This window comes from Eublepharis macularius, chromosome 13, assembly GCF_028583425.1.
Source record: "Eublepharis macularius isolate TG4126 chromosome 13, MPM_Emac_v1.0, whole genome shotgun sequence".
NCBI classification, from domain to species: Eukaryota; Metazoa; Chordata; class Lepidosauria; order Squamata; family Eublepharidae; genus Eublepharis; species Eublepharis macularius.
This window is the reverse complement of record NC_072802.1, coordinates 46,709,813-46,732,708: the sequence shown is the minus strand read 5'-3', so window position 1 is coordinate 46,732,708 and position 22,896 is coordinate 46,709,813. Positions and strand designations below refer to the sequence as shown.

The 22,896-nt window shown below is 42.7% G+C and overlaps 1 protein-coding gene across 1 annotated transcript in view; it reads left to right on the top strand.

The window, feature by feature from the left end:
• Positions 1-16,089, top strand: part of BCR (BCR activator of RhoGEF and GTPase) — a 117,373-nt gene extending 101,284 nt beyond the window's left edge. The window contains exons 18-23 of the mRNA XM_054995976.1: positions 109-218; positions 1,552-1,691; positions 4,540-4,674; positions 5,388-5,493; positions 6,026-6,188; positions 6,912-16,089. Coding sequence (XP_054851951.1) covers positions 109-218; positions 1,552-1,691; positions 4,540-4,674; positions 5,388-5,493; positions 6,026-6,188; positions 6,912-7,001 — 744 coding nt within the window. The 3' untranslated portion in view covers positions 7,002-16,089. The remainder of the gene's footprint in view (positions 1-108; positions 219-1,551; positions 1,692-4,539; positions 4,675-5,387; positions 5,494-6,025; positions 6,189-6,911) is intronic.
• The last annotated feature ends 6,807 nt before the right edge of the window (positions 16,090-22,896 follow it).

The following is a 22,896-nucleotide window of genomic DNA, read 5'->3' as shown; positions in this document are numbered from 1 at the left end:
ACCTGTAGCACCTCAGCATGTACCTTTATGAATTGTTTGCTGGGTAAAAATGCAACATGGGGATTGCTGTAATTGGCAAGAATAGCTTTGGAGCTCCGTGTCTCATAGGCTGAAGTGAAGCTGTCTGTGAAGTTCACAAGCAGGGAGTTCAGCTTAAAGAGAATGCCATCTCGCAAGCAGACTGGAGTCTTTGGAGTAAAGATCGCTGTCGTCACCAAGTGAGTCAGTCCATTCTGTCTTTTTTTCCCCTCCAGGAATGCTGCCTTGAAGTAGATTTTTTGTGTCATCCTATGCTGATGCTGAATGGAAGTTTCCATGTATTCATTTTCCTGCTTTCACCTGGGTAGTTCAGGGAGAATGTTTGTGTTTTGTGAGCTTGAGCATCAATAAGCACACATATGTATGCTTGAAAAAAAATGTAGCTTGTTTACTTTGAATGTCATGCATTCTGCTGTGCTCAGGAACCAAAGTGTGGCCTTTTCCTCAGTTATGAGATAACACGCCCTGGAATTTTCCAAGCTACCAAGCCTTCGTTTTATGCTTAGGAAGTTGGTGTTACCTGGATTCCCACATAATTGAATCCCTTGTTTACCTTCAGTGTCATGTGATCAGGACAACCAAGGCACACTTCAAATTTACATGTAAAAAACCTAAGAGGTTGAATGAGAGTACTTATTTTCCTAAATATTTTTAGCTCTAACTTTTTTTTAAAGCGTGATAGTAAATATTTAATCACAGGAAGGGTCATATTGGGATATGAGCTAGAGAGCAAGGCCATAGCAGGCTTTGAAAGAATGAATGAGGAGCTTAGGCTGGATCTAGGAGTGGACCGGAAGACAGTGCAGAGATTTAAGGCGGGGTATAGAATGGTCAGAATGAGGGATGAATGATTTCGGCAGCCGTGTTTTGGATAAGAGGTGCGGTGGCTGAAGAGTGACAGCAGAAGAACAGAGAGGAGGAAGTTGCAATAGTCAGGTTTAAAATGACCAGTTTTCACCCAGGGAATGGAAAGGGAGGGGCCACATGAAGTTACATGACTTGGAAACACAGTGAACATAGGTGGCGTAGGAGACCAAGCAGCCAAAGATCAGGCCAAGATCACTCTGTTGACAGAGTGGACGGGGACCTTGTCTGTGGAAATGAAGAGGGCAGCTTGGGAGGAAAGCTTGGGCATGCGAAGTTTGAGCCAGAGATGAAACATCCAAGCAGAAACAGCAGACAGGCGACTGAATATCTGAAATTGAAGGGAGGGAGAATATTCAGGGGTAGAGATGGAGAGTGCTGGGTGGGAGCCTAGAAGTGGTACTGAAAGCCATGGAATGTGATAAAGTCACTCAGGGACACGGTGTATAGGGAGAGTAGAGAAGGACCAAGGCCAGAACCTGGGGGATCTTAACATGTAGTTTGGCACTCAGTGCCTTGGGTATTACCCTCTCCTGAATAAGAACCTAAAGATGGAAGGATGTAGAGATGGGATGGCAGGGGACACAAGCATCTTCCAGACAGGAAGTTGCGTCTTAAAATAACCTGTATACCTTTTTGAACTTGCAGGAGAGAAAGATCGAAGGTGCCTTATATTGTGCGCCAGTGCGTGGAGGAGATCGAGCGCCGTGGCATGGAGGAGGTGGGCATCTATCGGGTGTCTGGTGTTGCCACCGATATCCAGGCTTTGAAAGCTGCCTTTGATGTCAGTGAGTATATACTTGTGAGGTTTTCTTTTTCCACTCACGTCAATGGTCCATCAAGCCTAGTAGGTTGACCAGGAACAGTCACAGAATCTGCTCTAGTTCCTTTTGGCCAGAGGCCAAAAGCTAGTATGCGTTCAGCATGGCTGCTTCTCATACGTGCTTGTGCCCCCCAACACACCCCAGCTTGTGTATTGATTTCTATTCTGTGTTTTCTGTCGCCAAAGTGGTGTGTTAACATATTAAAACAATACTCCAGAGGAGGTCTCCCTGCAATTGCATACCTATTACAAACAGCATTGCAGAGAAGATGGGATATTACAGTACCCACAGGACGAGTGCCAGGGGAAATAGCTCCAGGGAATAGCAACAGACCCTTGGAGCTATTTTCTGACACCAGGGCCGATTCCAGATGACTAACCTTAAGGCGCTTCATGCCGCCCTCTTCCCGACGCGCAAAACTTGCGCGAGGAAACGCGATATTTCGCATTTTCCCCATCGCAATCCAGAAGAGGGCGGCATGAAGCGCCTTAAGGTTAGTCATCTGGAATCGGCCCAGCTTCTGGAGTGGAAGCATTGCCACATCTGTCACAGGCAGCTTAGGAATATTTGATGGTAGACCATGTCAAAAAGCCTCTGAGAGTTCTAGAAGAATAAGGAAAGCCACGTTTGCTCTATCCAACTCTACATGCCTTTTGTGAACCAGGACAGCTAGTGCAGTCTGTATCCAAAATCTAACAGAATAATGAAAATATTTTTCATCCAATATCTGGAACTGTCCCACCGCTGCCTTCTAGATTTACCTTATCTTGGAAAGCTAAATTTGACTACAAATATTGGAATCAACTGTTTCCAAGAAGAAGAATCATGTCACCACCACATTAGGACACACACACACACACACACACACACACACACACACGCCGCCTGGTATGGGACTCCTCCTGGCCTGAGGCAGAATCTGGGGCTGCATCCCCCTCCTAGGGGTTCTTCTCCAGGACTCACTGAGGGGATTGTGAGGGCCTCAGAAATGGGGAAAGGGGTTTGTTGCTATACCTGCTTCCCTCTCTCCCACTGGTTCTCAGCTGCCTCTCCTACCCTGAGAGCACAACCACGCCCTTCCTTCCTAGTTCTCCTTCCCCCAACTTTTGAAGGCCATCCTGTGGCAGTCCCTCCCCCAGCCCTCCTCTTGGAGGGTTTGCTCTGGGCTGCCAGGCCTCTGGGTCTATAGGTTCTCTTGATCCCTTGCCCAATCTCTTGCCTCATCCAGCCACCACCCATCACATGGGCAGAGCTGCGCATTCCATGGGGTGGCCAATTTGGCCATGCTATCCCTTTCAGAGGGACATCCCTAGGCCATGCCTCCATGGTCTTCCTGGGCTCCTGTCTGGGACCCAGCTGGCCCCCATCATCTCCAACTGTGGTCCTGCCTTCCTTGTTTCTGGGGGCATCAGGCTTGTGGAACAGTTGTGCCTTGTTGCCGAGGATGCCTTCGATGCCTCACCACCACCTCACTGTAGCCGGGTTCTGCTGCGCACAGAGGACCTGCAACTGCCAGCTTTTGCTCTCCTGGGGTGTCCACAACGATCCTGGATCCCACGATGGTGTCATCTTGCTCTGGCAGGGTAAGACTGGTGCCGGGAGCACCAGCTCCAGATAACCCCTTTAAATACAGATTCACCGTATGATATTCAGCAATTTACTGACAAGGGGATCGTGTCCCTGTTGATTCTCCTAAACCTCACAGCAGCTTTTGATACCACCAAGTTATTTCTGAACTGCCTGGAATGAGTCTTGGTGGTGATCTGTTGGAAATGGTTTTGAGTTTTCCTTGAGGTTGGCTTCAGAACTGGTGTTGGGGGACTCCGGCCATGTGGGGTCCAATAAGATTCCATCTTGTCTCCCATACTGTTTACCATCTACAGGATACTGTTAAGAGGAATCATATGAGGAGCGAGTTTAGAGCAAGTCGATATCAGAGCACTGATGACACACAACTCTATATCTCCTTTCCATCTAGTTCTAGGAAAGCAATGAGTGTGCTTAACCAGTATCTGAAGGCAGTGAGGGTGAAAAACTGGATTGTCTGGAAGTGGCAGCTGGTTCAGAATGTGGTAGCCAGAATGCTAACAGGGGCTGGCTGCAATGAGTATAACCCCTATCCTGTACCAACTACATTGGCTCCCTCTTCTGGGTTTAGCCCAAAGTGCTAGTTCTGACCATTTAAAGCCATAAATGGTTTGCATCCAAAGTACCTGAAAGGTCACTTCCACCCACCATACCTGACCAACTCTGACACTGTCCGAGCAGGTACTGCTGCAGGAACTCACAGTTTCAGAAGTATGTTGGGAAACCCAGTTAAAGGCCAACTTAGTGGCTGCCTCTAATTATGTCTCTTACTGTCATTTATACCATTTGAAGAATTCTTTTTCTAAGATCTCTTTAAATTAGTATCTTGCCGTTTTTTAAAAAAATGTCTTAATTTTAAAAAATTATGAAACATATGATTATGTGTTCTGTCTATCTTGAGAATTTATTGGAGATATAATTGTTCTAAGTAAGTAGAACTAATCACCTACAGTACTTTCATCATTGGGGGTGGGGGGAACCTAAGAGCATCTTTAGAGGCCATCCAGATTTATAGTAACAGTAGTTTGCCTAATTCAAGTGTCGCAAGCAACTATTATCACTACATGGGAAACCGAGGAGGGACCTTGAGTGTGAGAAGGTACAGATAGCTAATGTGATGCCCAAATTCAGCAAGCAGTTGTGGTAAGGGGAACTTTAAGAGCATCATGTGAGGAGCCTGAAGCTTTACTTCCTTCATGCCTTTCCTCCATGTTCTCTCTTTCAGATAACAAAGATGTCTCTGTCATGATGAATGAGATGGATGTCAATGCCATTGCAGGGACTCTAAAGCTCTATTTCAGAGAACTGCCTGAGCCTCTCTTCACAGATGAACTCTATCCCAATTTTGCTGAAGGCATTGGTATGTATTGACATTGGTGTGAATTCATTAACTAAAACTAACATACTTCTTCAGGGTTGCCTGATCAGTAGTGAGGAAATCCAGTGCAAGATGTTAGAAGCCTTATAAATGGCCCTGCTGCAGAGGGAAGCAGAAGCTATTCTTTTACCCATCAACTGAACGACCCGATATTAAAACAAGAGTTCCATATTGGGAGGTTGCCATCTGATGATTTATGAATATCGTATTCTCAAGGACTAGATATGCTCTTTTGGGATGTCTTAATCCATCAGTCCACATATCTGCAGATCTTCAGACCTGACAGGTCCATTTCCTAGGTGCTCATCTGCAAAGAAGATGGAGCCTGTAAAAGTAATGGCACAAGGTCTGCTTTCTGCAGTCTGAATTGTAACTTTGGTATGAGTTTGTCCTGTGTCTCATTATAGTTGCTGTTGTAGAGGACTTCTTAAAAACCAAAAATAGGATCAGTTTCATGATAGAATGCATCCTTGGACTTCTTGATCTGTCTGCAGGGGGAAGGATACAGCTGCCTAAGGGGAATAGGGACAGCTGGGTTCAGGGGGGGCTAGGAAAATGGAGATCTGGATTTAATTTGGCCTCTACTATAATGTGAGTGCACAATGAATTGTCTGTTAACTTCTGAGTCTTGTGAAATGATACATCGGGGAAAGCTCTTGCTCTCCTTTACTGAAAACGTTTCTCTTCTTCTCCAGCACTTTCAGACCCCGTTGCAAAGGAAAGCTGTATGCTGAACTTACTGCTGTCTCTTCCAGAACCTAATCTTGTCACGTTCCTTTTCCTACTGGACCATTTGAAGAGGTAATGCCAGTGCTGAAGAAGAAGCTGTCAGAGTCTGTCAGCACTCACTAGGAGAGAAATTCTGTGTTGGGGATGCCCTGATGGTTTGAGCATAGTACTTTATCAACCGTGTACCCAAGTAGTGCATGTTATGAGATAGTAATGAAAAACAGGAGCATTTGTTAGAATTGATAGCTCAGCGTGTGTGATGAATGTCTATAGAAATAGCACCAGACTTGTGCTTTTATCCATATATGCCAGTTTTTAAGCCAAGTATCTATTTATTTAAAATTCATTTTACAGTTGTGGTAATTTAAAATGTCTTGTCTGACTAAAGTCTCTTTTCAGCTTGGTCCCAACAGAGACTGGTGCCCTAACCTGGTTTTGCCTGTAGTGGTAGCCCTACACAAAAGTGATTGGTGTCAGATGCTGCCTCATCTTGCTTTCTTATGACACACACCCTTGTGGATTAGGATATGTGAATGAATGAGCCCTCTTCCAAGGTTCTAAAATCAGGTTCTCATGCTCTTTCTCCTTCCCCAAACTCCTTCAGGGTTGCTGAGAAGGAGAGCATCAACAAGATGTCCCTGCACAATCTAGCAACTGTTTTTGGACCAACGCTACTCAGGCCATCTGAGAAGGACAGCAAGATCCCTGCCAATCCAACCCAGCCTATAGCCATGAGTGATAGCTGGTCACTAGAAGTTATGTCCCAGGTAAAAGGAAGTGATACAGCCCAGGAAAAGTGTTGCAACTTGAGTCTGTGGAATGCTATAAGACCAAGTGAAACCCAGTGGTTTACCAGGCAGAGCTTAGGTTTGTTCTTGGTTAGAGTAGAGGGGGCACTGCAGAACATGCATGTCATAATATGGGAAAGAAGCAGGGCCACATGATGCCCTATTTGCTTCATGGTTGTCAGGGATGGGAACTGCTTGCTCCAGTGTGCCCCTGTTGCTCTCTAGCACTGATATCCAATAGAAATAACAGGAGCAAGGAACAATGGCCTCTTCTTCCTCTGTCATATCTGCATGCCCCCAGCAAAGAGTGCCTTGCATATGATTTATGTCCTCTCCTCCTTCCAAGGAGTTCAGCCAATCCCATTTTATCCTTACAACAGTCACGCAAGTTTGGTTAGGCTTCAAGTGTATACCTTATCCCAGGAAACCTGTTGAGCTTTGTAGTTGAGTATTTGAATGCAGGCTGCCCTGTCTAGTCCATGGTCCCAGGTCAGCCACAAGGAAGATCTCCTCCATGAGCTAGCTCTTGATCATTTCATGGGGGCTTGTGCCCCAGTGTGGTTGCCATCTCTGCCTCCTGTGCTGCTTCCCATACCTAGACTTCAAATTCTGCTGTCTACAGCAACTGCCTCGCTTTGCATCTGATGTTACGCTGGGCCCATGCAATGCACTCCTTGATTCTTTGTCCCCTGTACTTTACAGGTTCAAGTTCTTCTCTACTTCCTGCAGCTAGAGACGATCCCTACCCCAGACAGCAAGAGACAGAGCATCCTGTTCTCCACAGAAGTGTAGAAGGCTTGCCAAGCAGTGAAGGGGGTTGTGGACTTGTTCTTGGGGTACACTGCCTGCTCTGGGAACCACAGAAAAATCATTCCTCTTCTAGACATTCCTGGCCTGTCCTTGTCTACATGGGGGAAGCAAGTCCTACTGCTGTTTTGTCTAGCAAAGGCAGGCTGAAGATTTAAAAAAGACTCCTGTCTATTTGACCACTGTAAGGTGGGGGAAACTGCGGGTGACCTTGCTGATTTGACAACTTGGTGGGGACAGTGCCAGACAGCAGAGCAAGTGCACTGTGAGTTTCTTCCACCAGAGGGAAACAGTGGCTGGCAAGAACTGTGTTTGTGGTTATTGAGAGAGCAAATCCCCACCCCCTGGGGTGTGTGCGTGCTTTAAAATTAATGCAATTATCATTAGGAAGCTTTGTGATGTCTGTTTGGACCAGTTATGAAGACAAGGGGAAACAGAACAAAAGGATATGTTGAAGGTGTAGCTTTATCGGCTACTGTTTTTAATTGAATAGTGCAGAATCTAGTGTCATTCATCCATGACACCAGTTCCTTGGAAATACAAATCTTGATTAATTTGGTTTCATATTTGTTTTTCTTCCCTTATGTACTTCTCTCCTTGGACAAACAGAGGAGCAGATTCTATTTTCCTGCCTATTGTTTCAGACCCCCGCCCCCGCTCCTCCCTTTTGAGAGGGGTTTGCTCAAAAAGGCAGACCATTGTGTATTATATAAAGGTCTATATATAAAAAGAAACCTATGGAAGATGGGGAAAACAAGGATGGTTAGTTAACTTTTCTTTTTGTTTGGACCAAAAAAAAAAAAACCCCAACAGGCAGTACTAGTGCAAGAGACTACCTGGATTCTCCTGGCCTTCCAAATATAATTGGATGACTTGTAAAAACTCCTCTCACATCTTGTTTCTTGTTGTTTGGTTTTTAGGTTTTTTAAAAAAAACGTTTCCAGTTTTCTACCCTACTCGATGTTGGCTCTCCACCATAAACACCGTGGCCATTTCCTAAAGATTTTTCCGAGATCTGGAGGTCAATGGCTGTCTTTTTGGCTGCTTAATCTAAAGTTTTCTCAGTATAGCTTTTTTGATACTTGAATTTTTATTTTCTTTCCTGAGACTTTGTATGTTGCTTATGAAGTGTCTCTCCCCCTCCCTCCCTTTTTTGGTAAATAGGAATGTTTTGATAAGATGTTTAATAACCTAGCAACTGATTGATGAAAAGGTAGAATTTTGTATTTTTTCAGAAGCTCAAACTCCGTTTTTAATTAAGGTTGTTGCAGAAATTTCTGTGGCAGAATAAACTGCCCATGCTGTTGACACTAGAACAGCCACCTCTGGAATTATAGTACTAAAAAAGAATCAATACTGGGAGTTGGAAACATGAACGAACTGCAGAGTCCAGATACAGGCAAACAGGGATTGTTTTTGCTTTGAGATTTCATTTGTCTCCGTCACTTCTCACCCAGTCATGCAACATCATTGTTAGTTATGCCCTTCCCACCTCCAACTTTGCCAGGATCAGAAATGGAGTGCTGGCAAGAGAAAAGACAAATCCACTTCCTGCTTAAAGTGTGAAGACTATCAAGTTAAACTGGTTGGTTTGTTTGGAATGGGGAGATATTTCCCCCAAGGACTCTTGTACCACTAGGTCATGATTTAAAAATAAAACACAGATAACCTTTCTTAATAAAGGAGGACAAAAAGCAGCAGAGAAACAATTGTTTTGACAACTGCTCTGATTCTTACTTTGGCATAATACTAACTGCTTTGGTACTGTGGAGTCCCACATTCTGAAAAAGAAGCTTTATAAGCTTGGGCAGTATTTTTCATGCTAACAGAAATAATTCATGTAGGATTTATATTGCTTGGCGCTTCTTCGTCCTCCAGCACAACCATAGAAACCTCTGTGTGTGATATTGTGTGACAAAAGTTCTTCTCTTGACTAATTAATTCCACATCTTTCCAAACTTTGTCCCCATATTTTCTTGCTGTTGGATCAATCCTGACTCTTTACAGATACATGGTTTACAAAGTATTGGGAAGGTGCTACAAAGCAATTGGAAGGTATAAAATGTGTTTTTAAAGTTGGCTTGGCCTCTTCTTATTTCAAAGTAATTGGGTCATACTCATATTAGAACAACTGGCTTGTCTGAATTGCAGTTTTCTGCCTTGCTGTATTTATCTGTAAGCAACTTTGTCTGCATACTTTTGTCTCCTCGTGTGAGCTGTTCATCTATCCGTGCTTCCAAGACATTGATTAGAGGGGAACCTCTCTAGAGAGGGATGAGCTACTGAACTAGAAGGTGAATGAGCAGTCCATTGCTCCATCCCTCCCATTGGGTACTATGCAGGAAATTCAGAATTCTGCCACCTGGATTCATTTGTTGTCAGAGCAGTAGAATAAGCCAGCATTTTTTTTTAATTTGTGGAGTGGGGCACACTGTGCTGGAGGACAGAGAGTTCAGACACTGGGATCACTCAGTGGATCCAAGGCATAAGTATACTGAACGGAGCCAATCTTGCTCTCTTAAGTAGTTAGTAGGGGGAGGAATAATTCTTGCCCCTCAAATGAAAAGGGAATCTTTACCTGAATTTTGTTTCAGATAGCTTTCCCAGGGTGTGCATGGAGCAGAGAAGTGGTAGAAGCAAGAATTATTCCTCCTCTTACTAACTGCTTGCAGGCAGCACAATCCTGTCACATTTATGTGGCTATAAAGGACCAGCACAGTGGGGCTGTGGGAGCTGGTGAAGCAAAAGGCATAGATTGGATTGCCTAGAAAGACTCTGAAGTTTGCTACACTTTGAGGGGGGGGTTCTCTTAAGAACTGCAATTTTTAAGGGCTTCACACCTTTTTTGCCTGATCACTCTGAAGTTGTGCCACTTGCAATGATTGCATCAGTTGCTCTTCCTTGTGTTGTTTGTTGTTCCATAATCCAGGGCTGCAGTTTAAAACTGGAAAAGCAATACTACAAAGATTGTGCCAATTCATCTTGCCTGCCTTTTGTGTTTTTTTATTTATATAAAAATTGAAATATTAATATTGAATTGATGCTGTATAGTGTGTAGCTGTGAGATGGTTGCTGTCGATAATCCTTAAGGGGTGGCTTTGGAGCCTTTTTGCATTACAGACTTGGGTTGATTCTTTTCATGCTGGCTTCTGGATTGTAGGAGAGAGTGCATAATTAGTCAGACTACAAATGGTTGCTCTATGATTACAAATGTTTTTCTACAAAGTGGTAATTTGGGGAAAGAAAAATTAGGATGCCCAATTTAAACTCAATTTGAAGGATAAGGGATTGCCTTTTTTAAGTGCCATTTTATGCAGGGAACTCTTTTTTTAAAAAAAAGATTCATAATTTTAAGATAAGCTTCTTTATTTCCTCTATTTTTGGAGTTTTCTTAAAACCACTATAGCTGCCTTTCAGTAGCATGGTCTCCACATCAGGATGGCTTTTGTTTCTCTTTGAAGATGGCACAGAATTGGGTGATATGGGCTGCCTGAGACTGTCCCATGTATGGTGGTGATAAGCCAGTTAAAACTGTGGTGTGCAGCCATTGACCTATATTTAAGTACTGGGATTGCCTTCTTCAGGAGATTTCTGCCCCATTGCCTGACTAAGACTACCTTGGCACTGCCAGAGATTAGGGCTTTCTGCCTCAAAGCTAACAAGTGCCAGATTGTATGCCCTGCTTGGACAGGAGACTGTTTTTCTCCTTTTTCTGTGAGAATCCCTGTCCTCTACAGCAGGTAAAGGGTCTTTCAATAAGGGATCTGAGCACCAGGTTGATGTGCACTACTGCATTTCCCACTGAGGAGGGTTGAATCAATGCTGACAAATCCAAGACAGGCCTCGAAGGACCCTGCTGGTAGTTCAGCCAATTTTGTTGGCGGTTGCTCCTTCAAGTGCTGAGATGAGATGGACTAGAGAAGGTGAGATGGATTGGAGGAGAATCCTACCCCAGACCAAACCAAAGAGACCGAACTTAGTATTGCTTTTCCCCTGTGGCTTGTGGGATGAATTTAGGATTTCCTCTGATGGTTTTTTAAAGCAGGTATCCCAAATAAAGTGATTTGGGTTTTGTCCCAGAAAAATTAATCTCCTGTCAGGGAGAGTGTACAGAATTTTTACTTGTATGTATTTACAACCAAGAGAAGCCCAGATCTAGTTTACAAATTTTGAGAGGGAAAAAAACTACCCTGAGATGGACAACAGGAGCAGGAGATTAGGCACTGACCCTAACCGCTTTAAATTATGAGGAAAACACCCTCAATATATTGTCGAAGGCTTTCACGGCTGGAGAACAATGGTTGTTGTGGATTTTCCGGACTGTATAGCCGTGGTCTTGGCATTGTAGTTCCTGACGTTTCGCCATTTCGCAAATTTCAAACAGGAAAAAGAGACTTTAAGAATGAATAGAGCATGGTTTCCAGTCCTGAAAAACACCAGGCTAACAAAATACTCTACATCCTACAATAGCCCTGCAGAGAAGATTAGCATATCAAGCACCAATCCATATGCAAAAGAACCTCCTCAGGATACAGTGATGCCTCCCTCCATTAGCATTCCGCACCCTGGGAAACACAGGATGACTCAGCCCAAACCCACCTTCCTGAGTAGATATAAATGACCTGCCAACATCTTCTCCACACTGTGACACTGAGAGATCTCTGTCTTTTGGTGCTACACCTCTGAAGATGCCAGTCACAGCTGCTGGCAAAACGTCAGGAACTACAATGCCAAGACCACAGCGATACAGCCCAGAAAATCCACAACAACCAAAACGCCCTCACTTTCTCATAATTTCCCTATGGATTTAACTCTGGCAATCCATCTCACACAAATTCAGCTGAAAATCACAGCCAAGACATTGGCCCTCCAGTACTGGTTCGACAATGGAGATGGCTGGGTTTAAGAGGTCTCCAGATCTAGAGCCTGGAATTTTAAATCAATAGGCATGTGACTTAGGGGTATAATTGAGTCATAGAAAAGTCAAGGGTGGAAGTGGCCTGCTACACAATCTTCTGGGGATCCAATCCTATGCCTTAATATACATTTCTGGAAGACCTGCTCCCAAAAACTTGTGACTCAGTTGTTTTTTCACTTACGTGGTTCCAGTTTCCCTATCTGGCTTTCTGTGTGCTGTGGTTTTAAAAGATCTGGGGACACAGAACATGCCCTGGTTAATAGAATATTATCAGTCTATAAACCTCTAAATGACTTGAGACCTAAAACAACAAATTAAAGCACCCATTAGGGTCCTTCTGATACTACCTCTGTGAATTACTGTGATCTTGAAGAATAACCATGAGTGCTCCAGCTGATTAATGCCATCTGCCATGCATCACATTCAGATAGGAAAGGCTTATACAGTGAGGGGGGGAGGAGTCTTCTCAAGTTGAACCTCAACTATGGAAATCTCTTCCCATGGACACTCCTGGGAAAACAAATCTTAATAGTTTTACATTGATTTGGGGGATTTTGGATTACAAGTCGAATTTCGGAAGATGGTAGCTGCTTTGGGCTCTGACATTTAATAGAACATATTTATATTTGCCTTTTAATCTAGCGTTATCTGCCCAAAGCTTTTGAGATAGGGAAGACTGAACTTAATTTTTTTTTAAAAAAAGGTTACAGTCCCCCACATGCCCCTTGTGAGTCAAGGGTGAGGTTTAATTTCTCATGCACCGTTCTGAGGGGGTCACATATAGCTTGTTTCTAAGCTCTTGGCCTTGCAGCAAGTGCAGGACAAGGTTGGAAAATGCTTATTTAATTGCACTGTCATGATTTATATTGGGAATAATCCAAAGTTCAGTATGTGCTAGGATTTCCTTCTGCAAGCCTTCACAGGCCAAATGTTCTGTGCTTGTAGATTCCCTACATGAGCAGATTTGTTTGAGCATTGGAGCTGATGGATTGTGGACATATTTTGCATGGGTATAGAACACTATCACAATTCTTAGCATAGAGTGCTGCTATTAGTCTACAGGAATCAAATATAGAGACTTTCCCATAATTATTAAGTTTGTTTGATCTTCCACTCAGCCACATTCTTAGCTCTGATCAGGAATGTGTTCCATGGTGCATTTTGCATTTGAAAACAGTTACCAGTGTTGTTATCTCAAGAGGAATGTATAGCCATTGTTCTTTCAAATTTAATAGTTTGTTCAGCCACACTTCCCTTAATATTTAGGTATTGCTCCCTAAAGTTTCTGCAATAATGAAATTCGTCAGAATAAGAGGTCTGTGAGCAGTATAAAGACACTGCATGTGGCCTTTGTCATCCTTTCCTTACCCTTAAGTTGTGATCCTCTATTCACAAGCAGATTTAACACTGCCATCTATTGTGTTGCTGATCTATGCAACTATTTTACAAAATTTCAAACCATTTTCTAGTCTTTAAAAAGCTGTGACACCTTAGCATGACTAAAATACTGAACCAAGGCAGGGCTGAGCATAGAATGCTGGGATATGCGGAGAGTGGGCACCACTGAGAATCAAGCTCCTACATTCATTAGGACACTAAGTAAATTGATTTATGATACGCTAGGCTATTGATGGGGGTGTAAAACATGCCACACCAAAAAAAAAAAGTGGTCATTAGGTTCAGATTTAGCTCCCATGCCAGTGCATTCCTTTCATAGAAGTGAATGGTTGCCATTCATTCCTACAAGAAGTAAAACACATGGAGAAAGCAGAAACCACCAGCTTGCATGAGCCACTGCTAGTCTGAGCTGGGCAGGAGATTGGGAAGAACTTCCTAAATTCGAGAATGGTTCAGTTTTAGAAGAGATTGCCTAAAAAAAAAAGGTGCTAGATAGTCTACCACCAAAGGTTTTTAAGGGAGAGAAAAATATTTAGTAGGATTTGCTTAGGTGGATTCAATGCCTAAGGCAGAATAACTGCCTGGACCTTTTAGCCACATATCCAGATCTGTTTTTCATTAAAAATCAGGGTTGATTCCTTTTATAAGGGTCATTTTGAATCAGGTTGCCATTTCTGATTGTTGGTTGGATTTGGGAGTTAATTTATGGGTTATGATTATGTATTAGTATCTTCAGACTAATGTGGATCCCAGAATATCTGGGAGCAGGGAATTGCATGGTCACATTGTATGTCCTACAGGTTGAACTTTAAAATGCTTCATTTTGCATGATCCATGCTACGTGATACTGTTGTTTTATACAGACATATGTCCTGCTGAGACTTGAAAAGGCAGGCTGAGAAACTCTCCCTGTTCCAGTAATGATGAGTCGGGTTTAAGAGAGTTTACTTGCATACATGGATATCTCCTGCAGAAGGCGACACATTTATTGGAAAAGGAAGCAGTTCTACTCTATCTATAAATGTGCACAAATGTGAATTCAAACATTCTGATAAAGTAAATGCATGTTTTGATCAGGGGAAAAAATGGCAGGCATTCTACTGGGTAAATGATTCCCAAGATAAAATGTAATGATTCAGTGTTCCATATGATAACTTCAAAACACCAATTTCACATGTTCAAATAGGTAGCTGTGTTTATCACATGATAGCATAGGAAATGCTTGCTCTTGAGTATGTCCATAAACTATATTACAGTTATAGTAAGCTATTTAGGAAGTGATAATTGTCTAGAAAGGGAAATAGCAGATAGGGTATCTTATTAATGGGGGGTTGTCTGATTTAGGTCAACTGAAAGAAAGATTAAGACTCTCTCGGCTCAAGGACAGTCTTTGGCTCTAGCTTGTTTGACGGTGAGAATGACTGGGTGGTTTTGCACTATCCTGCTGACAAAATTCTTGACATGGGCAGGGAAATCTACTCCATCGCTGCATAGATGAAAAGGTGGCAATGATTGTGACACAGGCTGATTCCGCACACGTTGGATAATGCGCTTCCAATCCTCTTTATAGATCATTTGGAACGGATTTTTTTGTGTGCGGAACAAAAAATCCTCCTCAAACGATTGATAAAGTGCATTGAAAGTGCATTATCCAACGTGTGCAGAATCAGCCACAGTCAAAGCTTCAACTCTTTTAAATTTCATTGATTCCAATAGGAGAAAAGCATATTGAACCCTCTCCTAAAAAATAAATGGAATTTCAAGACACTTAATTTTGCCTTATCCATCCACACAATACTTTTGTTCAATACAGACATTTGTCCTAAGATTTTTTTAAAGAAAAGCAAGCTGAGAAATTTTTTAACTGTACTGGAGCTTATGACCATGGAAACAAGAGCTTGGTGGTTGGTTAAGTTTTGGGTTTTTAGGGAGTGAGTGATCACAAAAAGGCCCTCAAATGTATTTGTCCATAACTCACTTCAGAAATATCACGGGGCATGTGAGTATGGGTGGGTGTGAAGATATCAAACTGCATATACATGCAAACAACATTAATACAAACTAATAAAAATATAAAATGAAACCAAGAAGGTTATCATATTGTATCACTGAAATTGTCTTGGTGAGATAAACTGAATTAAGATCTAAAAACATTATGAAATATGCATCTTTTTTTCTGTTCTTTTAAATAAGAGACTTCTCTTGCCTGTGTACCATCTGTAACTTTTCCTTATTTCTACTGTTGTAAGCATTTATAATTCATGTGGAATAGAGGAAAGCAGATGAATAAAACTATTTATTTAAATATAAATGCAATTAAATTATATACTTTAGTGCTGACATTTTCAGTTGTAGAAGGGTTGCGGGGGTCACTGTTGGTGGATCATCAGTTTTCTACCACAGAACTAATATTCGTTGTCATTGTTTTAACACTGCCATGTTTCATGTTTAAAGCATTTTGCTTTGGCATTTTATACTGCTGCTGTTCTTGCTTCTATATCCTAAATGCTCTGATGCAGAAAAGGAAAAAAAAGAATTATTTTGAAGAGGTGCTGGGCACATGGAACTGCTGTTGAAGAAAATGTTTTTGTCTGTCAGATCAGAAAAGCTGCAGCAAAGAAGTAAACGTTAAGAGTGTCATTTTTAAAAAACTTGATGGAAAAGGGATTAAGAAACCTGTATTTGGAAAAAAAGAAATCCAAGGCATTTGTAGCCCTTGTTTGTACACAATGTTAAATAAATTTCTTCTGTATCTGTTTAATGAACTCAAATGGCTTTTTATTCTCAACAAGTGGTACTCATAAATGAACAATATGAACAAATTTCTTGAAACAAGCTGCAGATCCTAGAAACTAGGCTTAATTTGATTTAGGGCAGTACCACGGATTCTTGTTTTTGAATGCAAATACTCAGCCATGTAATTTGTAAAGAAATGCCCCTGAGGATATGCAGAATGCCTTTCTCTCCACTGAAAAGTGCTTTTAAGGGAACTGTAAGTCACCAATCTATATTCTTGATAGAATTCCTTTCCAGTTCTACTCCAGAAATTGAATTTAACTACTTTAGATGTATTTTTCATATTTGTGTCCTGCTTTTCTTTAAAAAATGGACCATTGGACACTTACTGTGAAGGGTCCTTCTCTGAGGACAGGACATCTTGGTGGATGATTCCCACCATCCATTTAGGAAGGCAGGAAAAAATTCACTTCCTGTCTCTAACGTGGGAATCACCCTCCTCTTCCATTCTGGTAATTCTGAAAGCAGTCACTTTACACGTAATTGCATGAGCTAACAGTCCCCTATAACAGTAATCAGAAAAGGAAGAGAGAATAATAGTTAAGTATATTAAATAACAAGACAAAGTGATCCCTCTGAAATTAAGGACGATGACTTCAGGAAGGACAAGATGTCCTCCTGTCCTCAGAGGAGAAGGACCCTTTATGGTAAGTGTCCAATGATCTCCTTTTGAGGTGGAGGACATTTTGGTGGGACCTCCCAAAACAGTGTCCCCATTGGGTGGGTCGTCATCATCTGCATCTAGAATATACTGGGGTACGCTGCTGAATGCAGCATCCACTAAGTTGTAAATGTTAATTTTGTAGCGTCTTATAAATGGAGATGGAAGACCATGTGACTGCATTGCACACCTCTTCTACTGTAGCATGTTTTGTGAAGGCCGCATTTGTGGCAGTGATCCTTACTATCATAAGTCAGTCTGTGCCTAGCAATGGTATGAATTCATCAGATGAAGAGCTGCCTGCACCTAGCCCTCAGCCAGTAATTGAACAACTGGCTACAGTTGACCCTGAGCCAGGAGGAGAGCAACAAGAGATCAGGTTACCAACTGATCAGAAATCACAGCTTACAGCTGAAACGGCCAACACCATGTAGCTCTGAAACAGTCAACAAGACTTCAGAGGACACTCCTAGCTCACCTACACCCCTGTCAGAGGCACACAGAGTTGCAGGAAAGGAGGAGGAGTGCATGGACCATCGGCAACTGTCAGCCACCAAGATGGATGAGCAGTTTTGGGATGACAGCCAACTAATTGGCTGGGAGTTTAGCTTGTTATAAAACCTGACCATAAAATCAGCAAGGAGAAGCAGCGAGTTGTAGATGCAACAAGTATGTTTTACCACTGCTCCACTGATCTTGCTGTTACCGGACTTCTGGAACCTTGACCCCTGGACTGGACCTGACTATTGGCTTTGCTGGAACCCCTGACCCAGGATTGGACTTGGACCTGCTGCCTGGATCCCTTAACCCTTGACTAGATTTGGCATATCTACTTTCTGGAACCCGTTTTCCTAAGTTGTTTAGTTCTATATAAGTAGACCTTGAGCTCTCTCCTCATGTCCAATGTGTACCACCTCATTTCCTTTGAATGCTTAGGATTGAGGCAGAAGGATGAAGCAGATTTCCTGCAATTTGTGGAAGGACAAACTGATTTTTGTTCTGAAGGCTGGGTCATTTCTCAAAACTACTTTATGGAAGACGCATAGCTTAGGTTTGATAGATACTACGCTGAGTTCTGACACCCTTCTTGCTGATGTAATTGCTGTGAGAAATTGCACTTTCAGTTTCAACCACTTCAAAGAGATTTCCCTAATAGGCTCAAATGGGGATCTAGTGAGTACGGAGAGAAGTGTGTAACTTCCACACGGGAAATCTGTGAGTTTGTGGAGGATCCTTAACGGCGGTGCCCCTGAGGAAACGTCTTATATGTGGGTGTTTAGAGATATTAAAACAGTTGGATTGAGGCAACACCATTGATAGTGCTGCAACTTGTCATTTAAGAGTTGGTGCCTTTAGACCAGTGGAGATTCCATCTTGTAGAAAGTTCAATATATACTTAATTTGAGGATTCAAGGAGTCCACTCCCTTTCTCCTACACCATCTAAGGAAAGCTTTCCAAGAAGTGTTGTAGATCCGTATGGTTGAAAGTATCCTGGAAGCTAGGAGTATTTCAGTGACTTCAGTGGTGTATCCTAATCTGGGAAATTTACTCCTTTCAATTTTCAAGTGGTCAGTTGTAACCACTCAGGATGTGGATGCCAAATTGGACCGCGTTGAAACATGTCTAGAGACACAGGGAGCCTCAGAGGTGGAGCTATGGATATTGCTTGGAGGACTGAAAATGATGCATGATGGGGCCAGAATGGAGCCACCAATATGATTTCCATCCTTTGTTGCTTGATTTTTCTTATTTGGATACTACAGGGATGCAGAGAAAGGCAAACAGAAGGCTGTTGGGCTAAGGCAACATCAGGGCATCTGACTTTGGCTTTGTGGTGAAAGAACCTGCTGAGGAACTGATCAAGTTGATGATTTGTTGGTCATGCAAACAGATCCACCATTGCTAGACCAAGATGAGCGATTATTAAACAGAATAGGTCTTTCTTGAGAGACCATTCTCTCTAGAAGGATGGTCTGTCTGTTCAGCCAGTCCACTCGGATGTTTACAGATCCTTTTGTGTGTTCTGTTTTTATCAATGCCAGGTTCTTTTCTGCCCATCGTAAAAACTCCTCGTGTCGTGTAAATTGGAACCCTCTTGCTTGTTGAGATATGTTTTGGCTGTCACATCTATTCGTATAACAACATTTTTGTTGAGTATCTGAGGACTAAAATGGATGAGGACATCATGTACAGCCTGGAGCTCCAAGAAGTGGATTGGTAGTTTGGTTTCTGTCCTGGACCATTGGCCTTGTACTGATTTGTCTTGTAACATCGCTTCCCATCCCAACAGATTTGCATCTGTGAACATTTACCTCATCTCTGATATCCAATATTCTTTCCCTTCTAGAAGGTTGGTCATCTTTGTCCACCATAATAAACTAGTCTTTACCTTGAGGGGAATATGGATAGGAAGATTTTCCTTCTTGCATATCTGAAGTTGGAATGTTTCATTAACTGTTGGAGATGTCTCCTGTGGAGTCTTCCCCACTGAACCACATCTGTGGTCGAAATGAACAAACCCATCAGTATGGTGTCACGAATGGGCAGGATTTGCTTTTGATGACGGTCACAGACATGTCCCTCAATTTCTGTGCTTTTGTACGAGGCAAGTACAGATGGTTGTTGTTGGTGTCTATTATGGTGCCCAGATGTTCTAGTTGCTGAGTTGGTTGTAGAGAACTCTTTTGAAAATTCACTATGAAAGCATACTTTTGAAGGCATTGGATGGTCTTTGCTGTGTCCTCTTGTGACTTGGTTCTGGAGCAAGATCGGAACAACAGATCTTCCAGCTAAGAGTGAATGTGAACACCTTGTTCTCTTAGATGCACAACTGGGTTGATCAGGACCTTTGAAAATACCCTTGGATCTGTTGAAAGAACAAATGGCCCTGAATTGAAAATGTTGGTCCCCTACACAAAAACGGAGAAATCTCCTGTGTCCCAGGAATATTGGGATGTGGAGGTAAGCCTCCTTGAGGTCAATGGATGAAAGGTATTCATGTGGTTGCAGGGATTCGATCATTGAACAAAGGGTCTCCATCCTGAAGTGTCTCAGATTCACAAATTTGTTTAGAAACTTCAGATCCTAGATGGCCCTCCAATCCCTTTTTTGCTTTGGAACCGTAAAGAAAATGGAGTACATCCCAGTCCCTGTTCTGTCTTCAGTACAAGTTTAATGGCATGAATATGTAGTAAGTGTTGAATTGCTTTGGTTCTTGTGGGGTTTTGAGGGGTTTTGTATAGGGGTGAGGAGACAAAACATTCTGGTGGGGTTATGGAGAGCTGTTGTGTACTGTTGGTAACAATTTCTTTTATCCATTTGTCTGCTTGTGAGTTGTTCCAAACCTCTTGAAAAAGCATAGCCCCCCCCCCCGAATCGATTGTGAGCCATGCCTTTGAGGTTTTTGCTTCTCCTTCCCCTCTGGTCTGTTTCCAGCTTGTCTGCCAAATCTGAGGTTGAACTTGTGTTGTCTGAACAACTGTCTTGTATAGGTCCAAGATGGTCTGTTATCTTGTCAAAATCTGGGTAAGGTGTGTTGGGGTCAAAAGGAAGTTTCCAAATGATCTCTTGTCACTGCATCTCAATGTTTTGGTAGTGCTTTTTGCTTATCTCTGGTTTCTACTAGATCTTTCTCCAGAGAATTGCCAAAGAGTCTGTCACCCTGGAAGGGGTAGGCTGTAACTATCACCTTAGACTGGTAGTCCACTTGCCAAGCGTGAAGCCACAAGATTCGTCTGGCTGTTGCCACCAATAGCTCTCAAGGAAAAATCATGGCATCCAATGCAGCATCTGCAGTGAATGATGAGGCCATAAGAATTCTGTTGGCTCCCTCCATCAGGCAATGATTGTTCTCTGGAATAAGTTGGATGATTTTCCTTGTCCAGACGATAGCTGCCCTGGATACTAAAGAAGCTGCTGCTGACGCTCTTATTGTCATAGAAGTGGCTTCATGGGCTTTCCTCAAGGCAAATTCAGCCCTCTTTTCCAGATGATCTCTTATGTTGCCATATCCATCTTCTGAGACTGAAGGATTGTAGCGCTGTGACAGGTGCATCCATTAGGACATGTAAGAACTCATTGGTGAAAAATGATAAAATGTACATTTTTTTTTATAAAGCCCAAGTATTGCCTATTTGCCATATGTTTTGCCCACTCAGCCCTCAACTGTTAAAAAATTCCAGAAATGGGAAAACCCTTTCTGATGGATTAGATCTAGGAAAGAACTCTTATTTCCTTTTGGTCTGTTTTTGTGGCCAGGGACTACAGAGGATTGGTCTTCCACTATGGAAGTCTCTTAGAGTTCCAGTGTTGCCATAGTTTTTGGTAATAGGTATTGGTAGTCCTCCTCACTCTTAAAGATTCTAATAGATGGCTTAGGATCTCTATTTCCCTTTCATTTTCATAAGATGGGAATTCACCCTCATCTCCCTCTAGTTCACTATCCGAAGCAGTTTCTTCTCCCCCAATGCCTGTGATCTCTCCCCCTTTTCATGCTAATGGACTGTTCTGGAATCATTTTGGAGGGCCATTGGGGGATTTTGTCCTTCCCTCTCTGTGGGGAGAGTGAAGAGGAAATGCTAGAACAGGCTTAGTTCGCTTTAAAACCTTCTCCTTTGTAGAAGTTATACATTTCCTCTCTCATTGTCTGATGAGAGAGAAGTCTGGAAGGAGGGGGAAGGTCCCAGGGCCCTTACATTACCACTGTGTTGAAAGGCTCTGATGTCTTCTGTTGCAGAATCCTGATTGATGAAGGCTGTTTCTTGCTCCATAGAAGGCTATTGTTTGCCACTGCTATGCTCTGCGCCCTCCTGGAGACCCATGGGGGTGGGAGGAATTTTTCTGCGGTCCTCAGCAGAGCATGCAGTCTGACCACCATCAGCCACTAGAGGAATTGTGGAAACTACAGTGTAACAAGCAGCGCTTTTTGATGCATTTTTCCTCCTTGCTACACTGAGACAGTTTCATTGGGGGCGCCATAGCAAGCCTGCTAACAGTCTTGTAGCTCCTCTGTTGTGCAGCTCGTCAGCAACGAGGGGAGATTCTCGCTCCTTGGAAAGAAAGCTGTTGCCATCTCCATTCTTTGTTGTCAATTTATGGAGCAGTTGAGTGAACTCACTTGATGTGCTAATAGAGCCACGAAATGCAGTCGCTGCCGTCTCTGTGTTGTCTTGTTTAATTCTTCCTCAATAGTATAGCCAAGTCAAGAACAGTTTAGATAGAATAAAGGATATAGATGTAGGAATAAGACTAGAATTAGAAATGTATAGAAGAAATAATGAGGATCAGAAATTAGATAAAAGCAGGAGAGGGAGGGCAGGAAGGATTACATCAGTGCTTAATTCTCGTGGCCCCTTCTTACATGCCCAGGGTAAGGCTAATCGCAACCTTGGGGTCAGGTAGCAAGGGCTAGGGATCCTGATTTGCCATCTTCTGGGCATGCAGTAAGAGTCACTGAGTGTGTGTGTGTGGAGGGGGGGAGGTAACTGTGAATTTCCTGCATTGTGCAGGGGGTTGGACTACATGACCCTAGAGGTACCTTCCATCTCTATGATGCTATGAAAGGCAAATCCTGTCTAAGATGCTCTCCTACTGAAGCAGGAAAAGAATGGAAGAGGAGGGTGACTCCCATGTCAGAGGCAGAAAATGAAAGAATTTGTTCCTGCCTCCATAAATGATGGTGGGAATCATCCACCAAGGAGTCCTCTGACTTAGGGAGAATGCCTAATCTTTACCATACTGGGACTGTAGAAAAGAGCAAGAGTCCAGTAGCATCTATAAGACTAACAAAATTTGTGGTAGGGTTTGAGCTTGACTCTTGCTCTTTTCTGCTGCTACAGACTTAACATGGCTACTCATCTTGATCATACAGTGACTGTAGAAGTCATTACACTATAAAGGCACCTACACAGTTTTACATAGCAGGCACAATCACTGTATGTACCCCAGCGCATCCATGTTTTTAGTGTTTGCTGTAGGACAACATGTATACATTTGGTAACCTCAGTTGGTCTAGGGCTCCCCACCGTGTTCACAAGTGCTTAGATACAAGGTTATACTATCGATTCACGGTGTAGGCGAAAGTGGGATAACCATAGTGCTGGGGTGG